This window comes from Lepidochelys olivacea (assembly GCF_965140295.1).
Source record: "Lepidochelys olivacea isolate rLepOli2 genome assembly, chromosome: 4".
Taxonomy (NCBI): Eukaryota; Metazoa; Chordata; order Testudines; family Cheloniidae; genus Lepidochelys; species Lepidochelys olivacea.
The window spans coordinates 68,352,520-68,366,545 of NC_140414.1; the positions used below are offsets into that span (position 1 = coordinate 68,352,520).

Genomic DNA, 14,026 nt, shown 5'->3' on the forward strand with positions numbered 1-14,026 from the left:
TATCATGTTATATGATGGGATTTTTTTCAGGTTTTTTTTCCTTTTAACTCTGGGAAACTATACACAAAAATGTTAAAAGAACATTATTAAGTTTGCAAATTCAAGAACTCAAAAACTAGGAAATGTGGATTTCTCTCTAGCAGTTACTGTATAGAAGACTTACATTTCTCTAATTGATTTTCATTCCGGCAAATACATTTCAGGTTTATTTTCATTTAATATATACCACCCAAATACCCAATACATAACCACACAGACATTTTTTCTCCCAAAATTAGCTTTATGACTTTATTTGGTGCTTTGTTACAATCTGTAAATCCAAGAGTCAAAATATAAACTAGGCATAATGTTAAAGCATTTTACAAGCAAAATACTTTACTCTTTTTTTTCCAATTTGCATAGGATGGGATATGTGTATTGGTTAAAGGATATACTGTACATAAACAAAACCAGAATTCATAAAACTGTTCTGAACAGAGTTAAAATCTTGGAAGTCAACTGCTTTTAAATGGACATAACCATAAATGAAAAACCATACACCTGGAGCAATAAATATGGCTGCCTTTTTATGAACACACTGTTTCATGAAGGCAACAAACCATTGACCTTCTCTTCTCATGATGTTGTAGACCTTTCTACTTCAAAGAAATTAAACAATAAAACAAACCAGAATGGGTATATATATATACCTGATTATTTTTTCCTATTTGACAAAAGGCCAGAATATAGAGGGATTTTGATAGCTATTTCTGAAATCATTTATAGTAACATCTGTTTTTCATATTTTCAGTACCATGGAGCCATCAAGCTTAGAGCTTCATCCACACTGATAATCTTTGCATTTGTCATTACTCTGTTTAAATGTGTAAACCCAGATTTGTTCCACTGTCTAGCACCAGACAATGTAGAAATAGATGCTTTGCCATAGTAACCACATCTCTATTCCTTCAACTGTATACCTCTGGCTTTAAAGTCTTACAAAACTAAAATATAGTTGATCTAGGTTGTAATAAAAAAGAATATTAAATACCTTTGGTAAAAATAGATATATTTAACAAGATTAGAAAAAGCAAATAGTTATATTGTCAAAAGGAGAGTATAAAAATGTACACGATAAAAAATACAAACAAAAGTCATAGGCCATAGTAATTAAAGTAAAGCCACTGTTCTTTTCAATGTTTGCCTCCTTAGCTCATGCTTATTGTCCAGTCAGCTTTTCTAAAAGGCAGGAGCTTTAATAGTGTATGTGGAAAAATCCAGTCTTTCCTACTAGTATCAGACAAATTAAGTTTAATTCAGAACAAGGCCATTTGTTTTAAAGCAAGTTTGTAAGACCTAGAACTATGATTTAGAGCATGTGGGAGTGGCTGAGTACAGAAAGACAGATTCCAGATGTCAATCACAGACCAGGTGTACTGGAGCTGTAGAAGTAAGGTAGCCAGCAGAGTCAAGTCTTCGTGGTGTGAAATTTGCAATTTTTTACACTAAATTCTTAAATCCGTGTAATGTCAAGCCAACTGGAAATGACAATATATACTTTGAATCATCCCTCACTGATGCCTTTCTCCCATCCTTTGACTGGGCCTCCAAGCAACAGAGCTTTTACACAACATATAATCCCAGTTTGTTTTCTCCTCTCTTTAGAACTCACTGTAAATCCTGAAGATGGAAGATCCCCAAAGCAAACAACTGAGATTACGGAAGGAGATAATGCACAAGCCCCATAACAGAATCAGCCATTGATTGAATGTACTTTGAAAGAAAGAAGCACACTTAGCCACATTTATCCTTCAGTATTCCCTTTGCACACACAGGCACACTCCTCATGGTGTTCCAGAGGTACATCTGTCAATGATTTATGCAATCCTTTTACACCGCTCCTGGGCTTCAGCTGAAGAACCTGAAAGAGGACAATTGGAGCCAGGCTTTTAAGTAAATCATTAAACATCTTGTTCATGATCTACAATACACTGGAAGTAGTAAACTGGAAGACAGGGAAACTACTAAAGGAAACTCAATCAACTTCACAACTGAGTTTCTTCATTTATTCTGCTCATTAATATATATTACTGTATTTTTTTTTTTGGCTTTACCTCAAGCCTTCCACAAACTTGATTAAGACATTAAGATATGCTAGACAGACATATTTTTTGGTCAAAGAAAACTTTACTGCAGTGGGGTTTGGGTGTTTTTTCTTTTTCTTTTTTGTTTGAAGGACTACTTATATAGTTGACTTAATAATTAAATATTATTAGATGGTACTGGTAAAATAATATTGACTTTAGCTATACATATTCAGGGATATGCAGTTTATAAAAAAGGTTTTTCCACTCACAGCTATGGAACATTTTTATAGACAGTTAAAAATATCTAATAGCTTTTTAAAATGATAAATTATTATAAGGTGTATACAATATAGTTTAAAAGGTATACTGTTGTATATTTATATAATAGGCTAATTTATCTGCTCTTAGATGGTCCAGTGATATTTATGAACTTGCACATTATGTCAAGTGTTTTTTTCTCTAGAAAGCTATAATTTCTGTGATAACATGAGAACACAGATGATGTAACTAGTTGTAACCTGTAAATTAACTCAAGCCACTGTGTTACATATGCCCCTTCCTTTCCCTTTAGAAAATTAGCACTAGTCATATCTGTTTCTTTACAATTGGATCATACCATTATGGCAATATATATAAAAATTAGTGAGTCACTGAATCCATGCAAGTTTAGAATATAAATAGAGATATTAAACTGATATATTTAGGTCTACAATTAATTACAGACACTAGAGAAATCTTACTTGACCTAGAGGTTGTTTATTGTCTTTGACATTCTAAAAAGTATGTTAGAGGATTTCTTCGGGCTTGGCATATCAACAACAAAACTGTAAAATGCTAACTTTCAAACTGGCCCAGTTGCTTGTTAAGCTGAGCATGAACAAACAGCAGTTTCAATTCACTTTTGTTTTTAAAAATAGAACATGTCATTTTGCCCAACTTAGCTAAATTCTTCAAATGTAGAGCTCCTCAGTCCACAATAACTTCACAGGTAAAAGCCCTTCTTGTGTACAAAAATAACCTCTATTCAAAAAATAACATTTGGAATAATTTACAACATAAATAGAACAGTTATATTTTCCACAGAGGTCCCCAAAAGAATGGAGTAAGAGAGCGCAGGCTCTGATTTTTTTTAACTCTTAGTAAAAGAGAAAGCTTCCTCCAAATTAGAGACTAACCAATTTATTTGAGCATAAGCTTTTGTGAGCTACAGCTCACTTCATCGGATGCTCACGAAAGCTTATGCTCAAATAAATTGGTTAGTCTCTAAGGTGCCACAAGTCCTCCTTTTCTTTTTGCGAATACAGACTAACACGGCTGTTACTTTGAAACCTTCCTCCAAATGTGTCACTGTACTGTGACATTAGCCTTATCCTATCAACTGCATTCTGGTCAGCATTCACATTCCCAATAAAGATTGTTTCTTGAATGGATTTTCTCTGGTCTCAAATATAAAAACACAAAATGAGGTACATACCTCATGGTATTTTTTGGTGACTTTGGTTGGGACGCATTGGCACTCATTGCAAGTATGGTGACAGCAGGCACAGTTTCCACCGCAACGTTTAACCAATAGACATAGTGGCCAGAAGATGGTGTCAGTTCGCTTCAGCTCCTCCCTCAATGACACAGAGAAGTTGCGAGGAGTACAGCTGTAGAGTCGCACCTCCTCCTTTAGAAGATTCAGATCCACCACTGAAGAGCAAACATATCTTTCTGTGACTTGTCTTTCAAATGCCATCAATAAACAAACACACTTGAATGCTCTTGTAGCTTCTCTAAGGAGTGCAAATCCAAGGCCTCCAGAGCCACTGCAGTCCAGATCCTCAATGGTATTTAAGTGTCTAAACCCCCATTGACTTCTGTGGGAGTTCATTTCAGTGGGACTGAGATACTAAAATATTTTAAGGCGTCTGGGCCTGAGAGCTTTGCCATTGTGGAACTTACACAAAGTGCGCTTCAGCTCCTAGGCTGCAATACCGGCCTTAGTGTGGCTACATTCCCAGGATTCGCCCTCTCCTCAACCCCAATGTAATTTCCCTGTCAAACTACTGTACTGACACAGGATTTAGCCTGTAAATTAAACTGCAATACACTAAAGCTGTCTGTGGATTTTTATTCTACTTCATTATTAATAAGGACTGGTAAAATCCACTGCAATTAAGGAATCTTGCAAACATCTTTTTTTTTTTTTGAGTTTGTAAAACTTGTTCAAAGTGTGCAAACATTGTCTTCATTATATTTTCAATGCATGCTTTCAGCAAGGGAGATTCAATTGAAAGGAAAAACAAAACCTATTTTTCTAGCTAAAGCCTAATCATGGAACTTCTGGAAAGCTATGCTTACATCAGTGAATGTCCTATATACAGGGTGTGTGTGTATATATATACATTTATATACTTACTATATATTTACTATACATATATATACACAGAGGGAGAGCGAGAGGGACTTATAAAATAAAACAATAATTATCAGAAAAGTGTTAAGATTTTTCTTTTGTCCCCTCCTTGTCCCTTTTATAATCAGTCTGTCTGTGTCAACCTGTGTTGCCTCTCTCCATGCCATTTTCACCGTATTTATTTATTTATTTATTCATTCTTGCTCCTCCCACTACCCACCCTCTGTCACCAAAGTGGAACTCAATAATATTCCTCCGTTGAATCAAACTTTTAAATCTGTTACATTTGAGTAAGTTCAAAACTTGGTAAAACAAGTTAAGCCATCTCCACCACACATGAAACTTCACTATATCAGTTTCCTTATAGACAGGTTCCACTGTAGCATATGAAAGTTTTAGCATGTTGAGGGCTGAACAACTTATGGAAAAACCAAAAATAGGGCAGTATACTTCTTGTTCCTCTTATTCTATGGGCAAGAATTAATGGACCTTAAAAAGAGAAAATGCCATTCTTTAAAAAAACTGGGGTTGGTTTTGTGGAACATTGAACACATTTTATTAGTGCAGGCTTTGATGAAAAGCACTGTAATTTGGCTTCTGGCAGAAAAGGAGGTTATAATGATCTGTGATATTTGTACTGATTCCTCCCCCCCAAGGAATAGATGCAATGTGTAATGGTATCGCCGATTCTTTTCACTGGTGGGTTAGCAGCATTACATTTTCATCTTTGTATACACCTCTGCTAGTGTGGCTATTGGAAATACTGAAATAAAAATCTCAGACGAACTAGCCCTGACATTTAAAAATAACCCTTTTCTAGAGGACCTATGATAGACACCTAGGGGAAAAAAACAACCTCAAATCATCCGATTTATACTACAAATACATTCATATTAACATTTGGTAAAAAGAAATCCTTTGTGTACATTTCTAGTGGTTCAGGGAGGGAGAAAATAATCCTGGAACAGATTACTTCAGTTCCAATTAAAAATGTAACTACTGAAAATGAACAAAACAGAAGAAAGAATGTATGTATTATTAATCAATGGTTACCTGCTCCTTTTGATAAATACTGATTGGCATGTATTCTTAATGGGAGATGGTCTCTGGTTTCAAATGGACTAAATATAATTTCCCCACCATTATCCTCATGGCTATATCATGTTTTCTGGACACTGTCAGCTAATTCACTATATGCCAAGATGAGATGGCTTAACACTTTGGTTTTCCTTTTAAAGACGAACATGTGAAGAACATGTACTGCAGTGCAACTATAAACCGGTTGGGCCAATTGAGGGATAAACTGGCTGCTAAACTAACTGATAACAACAGAAAAAAGAACACAGTGAGAACTGTTTGCCAATTCCTACCCCCTTCCCCCCCCGCCTGGTGTATGAGGAAGTAACCCTTTGTCCACTTTAAAAGAGTCATTTCAGTTCTAAGATGTCCTATTGGGAATTTTCTATGTTCAAAACCACCATGTTAAATGTAAAATAAAGCTGCTATCATTACTACAATGGGCTAGCCATTACCCACACATCAAGAAAGACACAGATCTTGCTATAACAATCCTGCAATCTAAAGGTTAAAATACAGTTATGGGATTTTGTACTCATTGTGGCTAAGATGAGAAGGCAAACAAATTATGTTTGTATTAGCTAATAATACAATAAAGTGTAATATTAATTGTTTGCCATGGCATGGCAATAGAGGGGCAGACAAATGGAGTATACTTGCCTCTTCTGGTCATCAGCCTGGATGTGCCAAGCAGGACAAAGATATTTTTGTTTTTAACCTTGCTGCAGGCAGGCTTACTTTGATGACTTTCAGAACAAAGTAGGGTTTTTTTATCACTAGTCTCTCATCCTAGAGCTGGCACCAAAGAAAGCAGTGCTGTCCCATAAAAATAATCATCAGGTAGGAAAATATGTTTTTCCCTTGGCATGACTGTCACTGTCATAGAGGGATGGTTCTGACTAATAGTATACCTAACTTTAGTGAGTGAGAACTAATCACTCAGCCAGAGGGAACAATAAACCGGAAAAGAAAGGTTTAAAGAGGAAGGTGGGAAGGCTGGCACTGGATAACCTCTCCTCAGCAATAGCAACCCTTGTGTTGCTAAGGGAGAAATGCTTTATGCACTCAGTATTCAAACCCTGAAGGGGCCAATGTGCTTGGTGAAGGTGTATGTATTGTATCACGTGGCCATTGAGCACAGCTTGTCCAAGGAGATCTATTCCCCTTCCCAGGAAGTGGTTACTGCTATAGTGGAATGGTCTACCGTTCAGGAGAGTAAAGGAAGTGATAAGGAATAGACTAGATGAATACTGGATCTTGGGTCTGGGTATCTGCTGCAGAACTTGGGTGTCTGGTGGCTAATGCTTTAGGCAAACAAGTCATGGATGAAATCTGTATGTTGCCTGCAATCCATGAGAATTCCACTTGGAAGAGGGACCTCAAGGATGTTCCTATGAATAATGTATATGGGTTCTGTTGAGAGTAGTCAGCATGGATGTTCAGATGGCTCAGGATATAGAGGGTTTTCAGAAACACCAAGTGTTTTTCAGCAGGGATTTCCTCTTGGTTCCTACCCTTGATGGTTTAAATAAGCCTTGAGAGTATGATATAGGACCTGATAAGGATTTGTTGCAGGCTGTGGCCTTCCCCAGTGGAAGGAGAACTAGTTAGCTCTCCCATAAATACAAGATACCGATGTTGAGCCTTCACTCTAAATTTGATCACTTTCTCTAAAAAGACATGAGAAAGCTGTAGTCCCCATTCCGCCATAACAAATGTGATAAAGGGAATTTAGTAAAACATGACAGGGATGTAAGGGGTGGCCTAGTTCATTTTAGAAATAACTAAGTATAAAATTCCAAATGGAATCCCTGGAGTCAACCCCAGCATTGATCAACAGTGGGGATTTGCTGGCTTCTTTCAGTAAGACAATCCAATGGTTCGGTTGCATGGGGAAGCTGATACTTTTTAAAATTCATGTCTGGCCCCTTGCATGCCCAGTACAAAGCTCTTCCATTCAAACTGGAACCTGTGTCACAGAACAAAGACCATGATAATTGCCACTTTCAGAAATCAGGTCTCTGTGTGTGAATGCTCCAACGGAACACTGGATTAATTGAGGAAAGTAATTTCAGGAAGCATCCAGAGCAGTCACCAAACTTCTATAGCTATTTCTGACTTTCAGCCTGATTATAAACAGTGTCACATGTTCCCTGATCCTCTGAAGTATCTGAGCCACCTGAGGACAGACATCAGTATAGCAGATCAGAAAAGCCTTTCTTTCTCTGAAAGAATCTCAAGACTTGAGTCTGCTGTCTAGTTCTCCCTTGACAGCTATGTCTTTCCAATGCAGCCTTGTATGTCACTTATATGAATATTAATATCATGTCAGGACCCAGTCTTGTGGCTGCAATTCCACTCCAGAGCCTTTCAAAAATTCCTCATGTGTGCCCTGTCCAAATACTGGCATACAAAAAGATGTGTGTGTTGTGATGGATTGTTCAGTCAAATACACTGAAGTCCTGCCTTTCCTTCTGTGTATTGGACTGGGCACTTCATTCCATTACTATCAGGTTATGTTTGGCTCCTAAATGAACAATCTGATTTTCAAAAGTGCCCAGTGTGCAACAGCTCCCACTGAAGTGATTGATATGAAGCCAGCCTGCCTCCCAGGGTGGAGAAAAAAAATTCCTAGAGAAAACAGAGGAGGGAGCAGAGGAAGGGGAACTAGACTAGGAGAACTTTTTTGGAAGGGATATGTGTGGTAGCAAAGAGGGGAATGGTTTTAGCCTTGTTGGTCCAGGCAATAGTCCTGGGCTCAGAATCACTTTACATGCGCGGAGGGGATGAGCGCTGCACCTAAGCTGGGAATGGGGTGCCTACTGTGCAGGAAAAACTCCCAATCCTGCCAGCAGTTTTCTGCTGAGATTGAAGTGGTCTGCTGAAGTGGAGAGAGAGACAGACTGTAAATCACAGGCACGTCAGACTTATAATAAGGGCTGAAGGGCAGCTTTTGGACTTCCTGACACATTTCTTTGGCTTGCCTTTCTGCTCCACCCTGAAGATCTTCTAAAATGGGGACCTGAACCAGACACGTCACATGCTTCTCTAAGCAAGGCCAGAAGCAAGCCAGGTGGAAGGATGGGGGGAGGCTACTGCAGGGAGTTCAAAAAGGATAGAGCTTGGCACAAAAAAATCTCATCCTCCTGCCTGACACCTCCTGCCTGAGCAACAGCAGAGTTACATGCCCATTTGCCTATGGCTATTACTGACATGTCATGGGGCACGGGGGGTGAGGGTGGGGAGGGAGGAGAGTGGGGATTATTCAAAATGGAAATTAAATGGATTATCATTTTAGAAACAATTTGGAGATGGGTTTGAACAAAGCCCTAGATCCAAACACCCCAATTCTGGAAGGGTTCTGAACGTGAACCTAGACCCAACATTTTCAATTCAGTATATTTTAGTGTGCTTTATTGTAACAACAGAACTTCTGAGGTGTTGAAAAGCTTCACATTAAGCTTCTAGTCTAACAAAGTATCCAAGGTATACAGCTTTTATATCACACCATTCACCCTTGCCCTAGCTATCTTCCTATGTAATGCACTTGCATTAAAAGGTCTGTGACAAGTTTGTCCAGTGATTATGTAATCATTTCTTTGAACTGTGTGAATGAAGCTCTTATTTTTTCAAAGAGTATCTGTCTGTCCAAAATGTATTTTAACATACTGTGGGCACAAAACTAGATGACAGAATGTATATATTCCCTCAAAATGTTTACTTAACCATAATTTCCCAAGTGAACTAAGTTACAATACCTGTTATAATGTACTTGGCTTTCATTCATTTATCATGGTTGACGCAAAAGTCAAAAGTTCTTTTTTAGCACTAGCTCAGAAAAAATGCAGTTTTTTCCCCCCAGAACCAAGATATTACTGAGGAAAGAAAGAAAGAAAGAAAGTGATGCAGGTTGGTCTAAAATAAAATTGTATTTCAAAATAATGTATCTTCATTAGTTTATATAATTTAAATATACTAAGTTCACATCAATCTGAAATTAATTGCTTTTTATAACTGAGGCTATAACTTTCTAACTAATCTCCAGAGATGTGTACTAAAAAATACTCCCTCTTTCCCAAAGCATTGTACCAGCTAGATCCTAGTCTAAATAAAGCCGGGGGGGGGAGAGGCAGATTTTCTCCTGCAGGTGGAGGTTGGTATGTGTGTGTATGTGCATCAGGGACTTGGTTACACAGAAATGCTCTCAGTGGCATAGGGGATTTAACTGCCCCTACAACAATAAAGGATTGGCATAACACACCTGCCTCTGGCTCTTCTTGTCCTTTACCAGGCGTGCAAGGAGCAGAGGCACATGGTCTCAGTACAGACATATGAACAGGAGGTTCCCACATACCAGGGGAATAATCTGCTTAACATAAGAACATAAAAATGGCCATACTGGGTCAGATCAAAGGTCCATCCAGCCCAGTATCCTGTCTACCAACAGTGACCAATGCCCAGAGGGAGTGAACTTAACAGGTAATGATCAAGTGATCTCTCTCCTGCCATCCATCTCCATCCTCTGACAAACAGAAGCTAGGAACACCATTCCTTACCCATCCTGGCTAATAGCCATTAATGGACTTAACCTCCATGAATTTATCCATTTGTCTTTTAAACCCTGTTATAGTCCTAACCTTCACAATCTCCTCAGGCATGGAGTTCCACACGTTGACTGTGCACTGAGTGAAGAAGAACTTCCTTTTATTTGTTTTAAACCTGCTACACATTAATTTCATTTGGTGGCCCCTAGTTCTTATATTATGGGAACAAGTAAATAACTTTTCCTTATTCATTTTCTCCACACCACTCATGATTTTATATACCTCTATCATATCCCCCCCAGTCTCCTCTTTTCCAAGCTGAAAAGTCCTAGCCTCTTTAATCTCTCCTCATATGGGACCCGTTCCAAAGCCCTAATCATTTTAGTTGCCCTTTTCTGAACCTTTTCTAATGCCAGTATATCTTTTTTGAGAAGAGGAGACCACATCTGTATGCAGTATTCAAGATGTGGGCATACCATGGATTTATATAAGGACAATAAGATATTCTCCATCCTATTCTCTATCCCTTTTTTAATGATTCCTAACGTCCCATTTGCTTTTTTGACTGCTGCTGCACACTGCGTGGACGTCTTCAGAGAACTATCCACGATGACTCCAAGATCTTTCTCCTGATTAGTTGTAGCTAAATTAGCCCCCATTATATTGTATGTATAGTTGAGGTTATTTTTTCCAGTGTGCATTACTTTACATTTATCCACATTAAATTTCATTTGCCATTTTATTGCCCAATCACTTAGTTTTGTGAGATCTTTTTGAAGTTCTTCACAGTCTGCTTTGGTCTTAACTATCTTGAGCAGTTTAGTATCGTCTGCAAAGTTTGCCACCTCACTGTTTACCTCTTTCTCCAGATCATTTATGAATAAGTTGAATAGGATTGGTCCTAGGACTGACCCTTGGGGAACACCACTAGTTTCTCCTTTCCATTCTGAAAATTTACCATTTATTCCTACCCTTTGTTCCCTGTCTTTTAACCATTTCTCAATCCATGAAAGGATCTTCCCTCTTATCCCATGACAACTTAATTTACGTAAGAGCCTTTGGTGAGGGACCTTGTCAAAGGCTTTCTGGAAATCTAAGTACACTATATCCACTGGATCCCTCTTGTCCACATGTTTGTTGACCCCCCCCTCAAAGAACTCTAGTAAGATATGATCTCCCTTTACAGAAACCATGTGGACTTTTGCACAACAATTTATGTTCTTCTATGTGTCTGACAATTTTATTTTTTACTATTGTTTCAACTAATTTGCCCTGTACTGACATTAGACTTACCAGTCTGTAATTGCCAGAATCACTTCTAGAACCCTTCTTAAATATTGGCTGTACATTAGCTATCTTCCAGTCATTGGGAACAGTAGCTGATTTAAAGGACAGGTTACAAACCATAGTTAATAGTTCCGCAATTTCACATTTGAGTTCTTTCAGAACTCTTGGGTGAATGCCATCTGGTCCCGGTGACTTGTTACTGTTAAGTTTCTCAATTAATTCCAAAACCTTCTCTAGTGATACTTCAATCTGTGACAATTCCTCAGATCTGTCACCTACAAAAGACAGCTCAGGTTTGGGAATCTCCCTAACATCCTCAGCCGTGAAAACTGAAGCAAAGAATTAATTTAGTTTCTCTGCGATGACTTTATCATCTTTTGTAGCTCAAATGTCCAGGGCCCCCCCTGCTTCTGATGTACTTAAAAATCATTTTGTTATTACCTTTTAAGTTTTTGGCTAGCTGTTCTTCAAACTCCTTTTTGGCTTTTCTTATTACATTTTTACATTTAATTTGGCAGTGTTTATGCTCCTTTCTATTTACCTCACTAGGATTTGATTTCCACTTTTTAAAAGATGCCTTTTTATCTCTCACTGCTTCTTTTACATGGTTGTTAAGCCACAGTGGCTGTTTTTTAGTTCTTTTACTGTTTTTTTTAATTTTGGGTATACATTTAAGTTGAGCCTCTATTATGGTGTCTTTGAAAAGTGGACACTCAGCTTGCAGGGATTTCACTCTAGTCACTGTACCTTTTAATTTCTGTTTAACTAACCTCCTCATTTTTGCATAGTTCCCCTTTCTGAAATTAAATGCCACAGTGTTGGGCTGTTGAGGTGTTCTTCCCACCACAGGAATGTTAAATGTTATTATATTATGGTCACTATTTCCAAGTGGTCCTGTTATAGTTACCTCTTGGACCAGATCCTGTGCTCCACTCAGGACTAGATCGAGAGTTGCCTCTCCCCTTGTGGGTTCCTGTACCAGCTGCTCCAAAAAGCAGTCATTTAAAGTATCGAGAAATTTTGTCTCTACATTTCGTCCTGAGGTGACATGTACCCAGTCAATATGGGGATAATTGAAATCCCCCATTAGCATTGAGTTTTTTATTTTGATAGCCTCTCTAATCTCCCTTAGCATTTCATCGTCACTATCACTGTCTTGGTCAGATGGTCAATAATAGATCCCTACTGTTATATTCTTATTAGAGCATGGAATTACTATCCATAGAGATTCTATGGAACATTTGGATTCATTTCAGATTTTTATTTCATTTGATTCTACATTTTCTTTCACATATAGTGCCACACCCCTGCCCTCCTGCACGACCTGTTCTGTCCTTCTGATATATTTTGTACCCCGGAATGACTGTGTCCCATTGATTGTCCTCACTCCACCAGGTTTCTGTGATGCCTATTATATCAATATCCTCCTTTAACACGAGGCACTCTAGTTCACCCATCTTATTATTTAGACTTCTAGCATTTGTATACAAGCACTTTAAAAACTTGTCACTGCTTATTTGTCTGCCCTTTTCTGATTGTCAGATTCTTTATAAGAATGTTTCTCATCTGATCTGACCCATACTTTATCCTCTTCCATCCTCTCCTGACTAAAACCTAGAGAATCTCTATCAATAGACTCTCCTCTAAGAGAAGTCTCTGTCCAATCCACGTGCGCCTCTGCAGCAATTGGCTTTGCCCCATCTCTTAGTTTAAAAACTGCTCTGCAACCTTTTTAATGTTAAGTGCCAGCAGTCTGGATCCACTTTGGTTTAGGTGGAGCCCATCCTTCCTGTATAGGCTCCTTCTATCCCAAAATTTTCCCCAGTTCCTAATAAATCTAAACCCCTCCTCTCTACACTGTCATCTTATCCACTCATTGAGACTCTGAAGCTCTGCCTGCCTACCTGGCCCTGTGCATGGAACTGGAAGCATTTCTGAGAATGCCACCGTAGAGGTTCTGGATTTCAGTCTCTTTCCTAGCAGCCTAAATTTGGCCTCCAGGACGTCTCTCCTACCCTTCCCTATGCCATTGGTACCTACATGTACCACGACCACTGGCTCCTCCCCAGCACTACACATAAGTCTATCTAGATGCCTTGAGAGATCTGCAACCTTCGCACCAGGCAGACAAGTCACCATACAGTTCTCCTGGTCATCACAAACCCAGCTAACTATGTTTCTAATGATCAAATCTCCCATTACTAACACCTGCCTTTTCCTAATGACTGGAGTAACCTCAGTGCGAAAGGATACCCCAACATCATTTGGAAGGAGGGTCCCAAGTATGGGAAGGTTTCCCTCTGTTCCCATTGACTGCTCTCCTTATCTGGGCCTTTTATCCTCCTTAACAGCGCAGGGGCTGTGTGACCGGAGGTGGGACAAATCTACAGTGTCCCGGAAAGCCTCATGAACATACCTCTCTGCCTCCCTTAGCTCTTCCAGTTCCACCACCCTGGCCTCCAAAGCCCGTACACGGTCTCTGAGGGCCAGGAGCTCCTTGCACTGAATGCACACATATGCCACCTGCCCACAGGGCAGGTAATCATACATGCTACACTTAGTGCAATTAACAGGATAGCTCCGACTCTTCTGTTGGGCTTCTGCCTGCATTTCTCCTACAGTTACCTAGGTTAATGATAGGGTGTTTGTTTAAA

General features: G+C 38.9%; 1 protein-coding gene across 1 annotated transcript in view; it reads right to left on the reverse strand.

The window, feature by feature from the left end:
* Positions 1–275: 275 nt before the first annotated feature.
* PDGFC (platelet derived growth factor C) overlaps positions 276–14,026 on the reverse strand; it is a 249,953-nt gene continuing 236,202 nt past the window's right edge. The window contains exons 5-6 of the mRNA XM_084627428.1: positions 3,541–3,758; positions 276–1,900 (exon numbers count right to left, since the gene is read on the reverse strand). Coding sequence (XP_084483554.1) covers positions 1,784–1,900; positions 3,541–3,758 — 335 coding nt within the window. The 3' untranslated portion in view covers positions 276–1,783. The remainder of the gene's footprint in view (positions 1,901–3,540; positions 3,759–14,026) is intronic.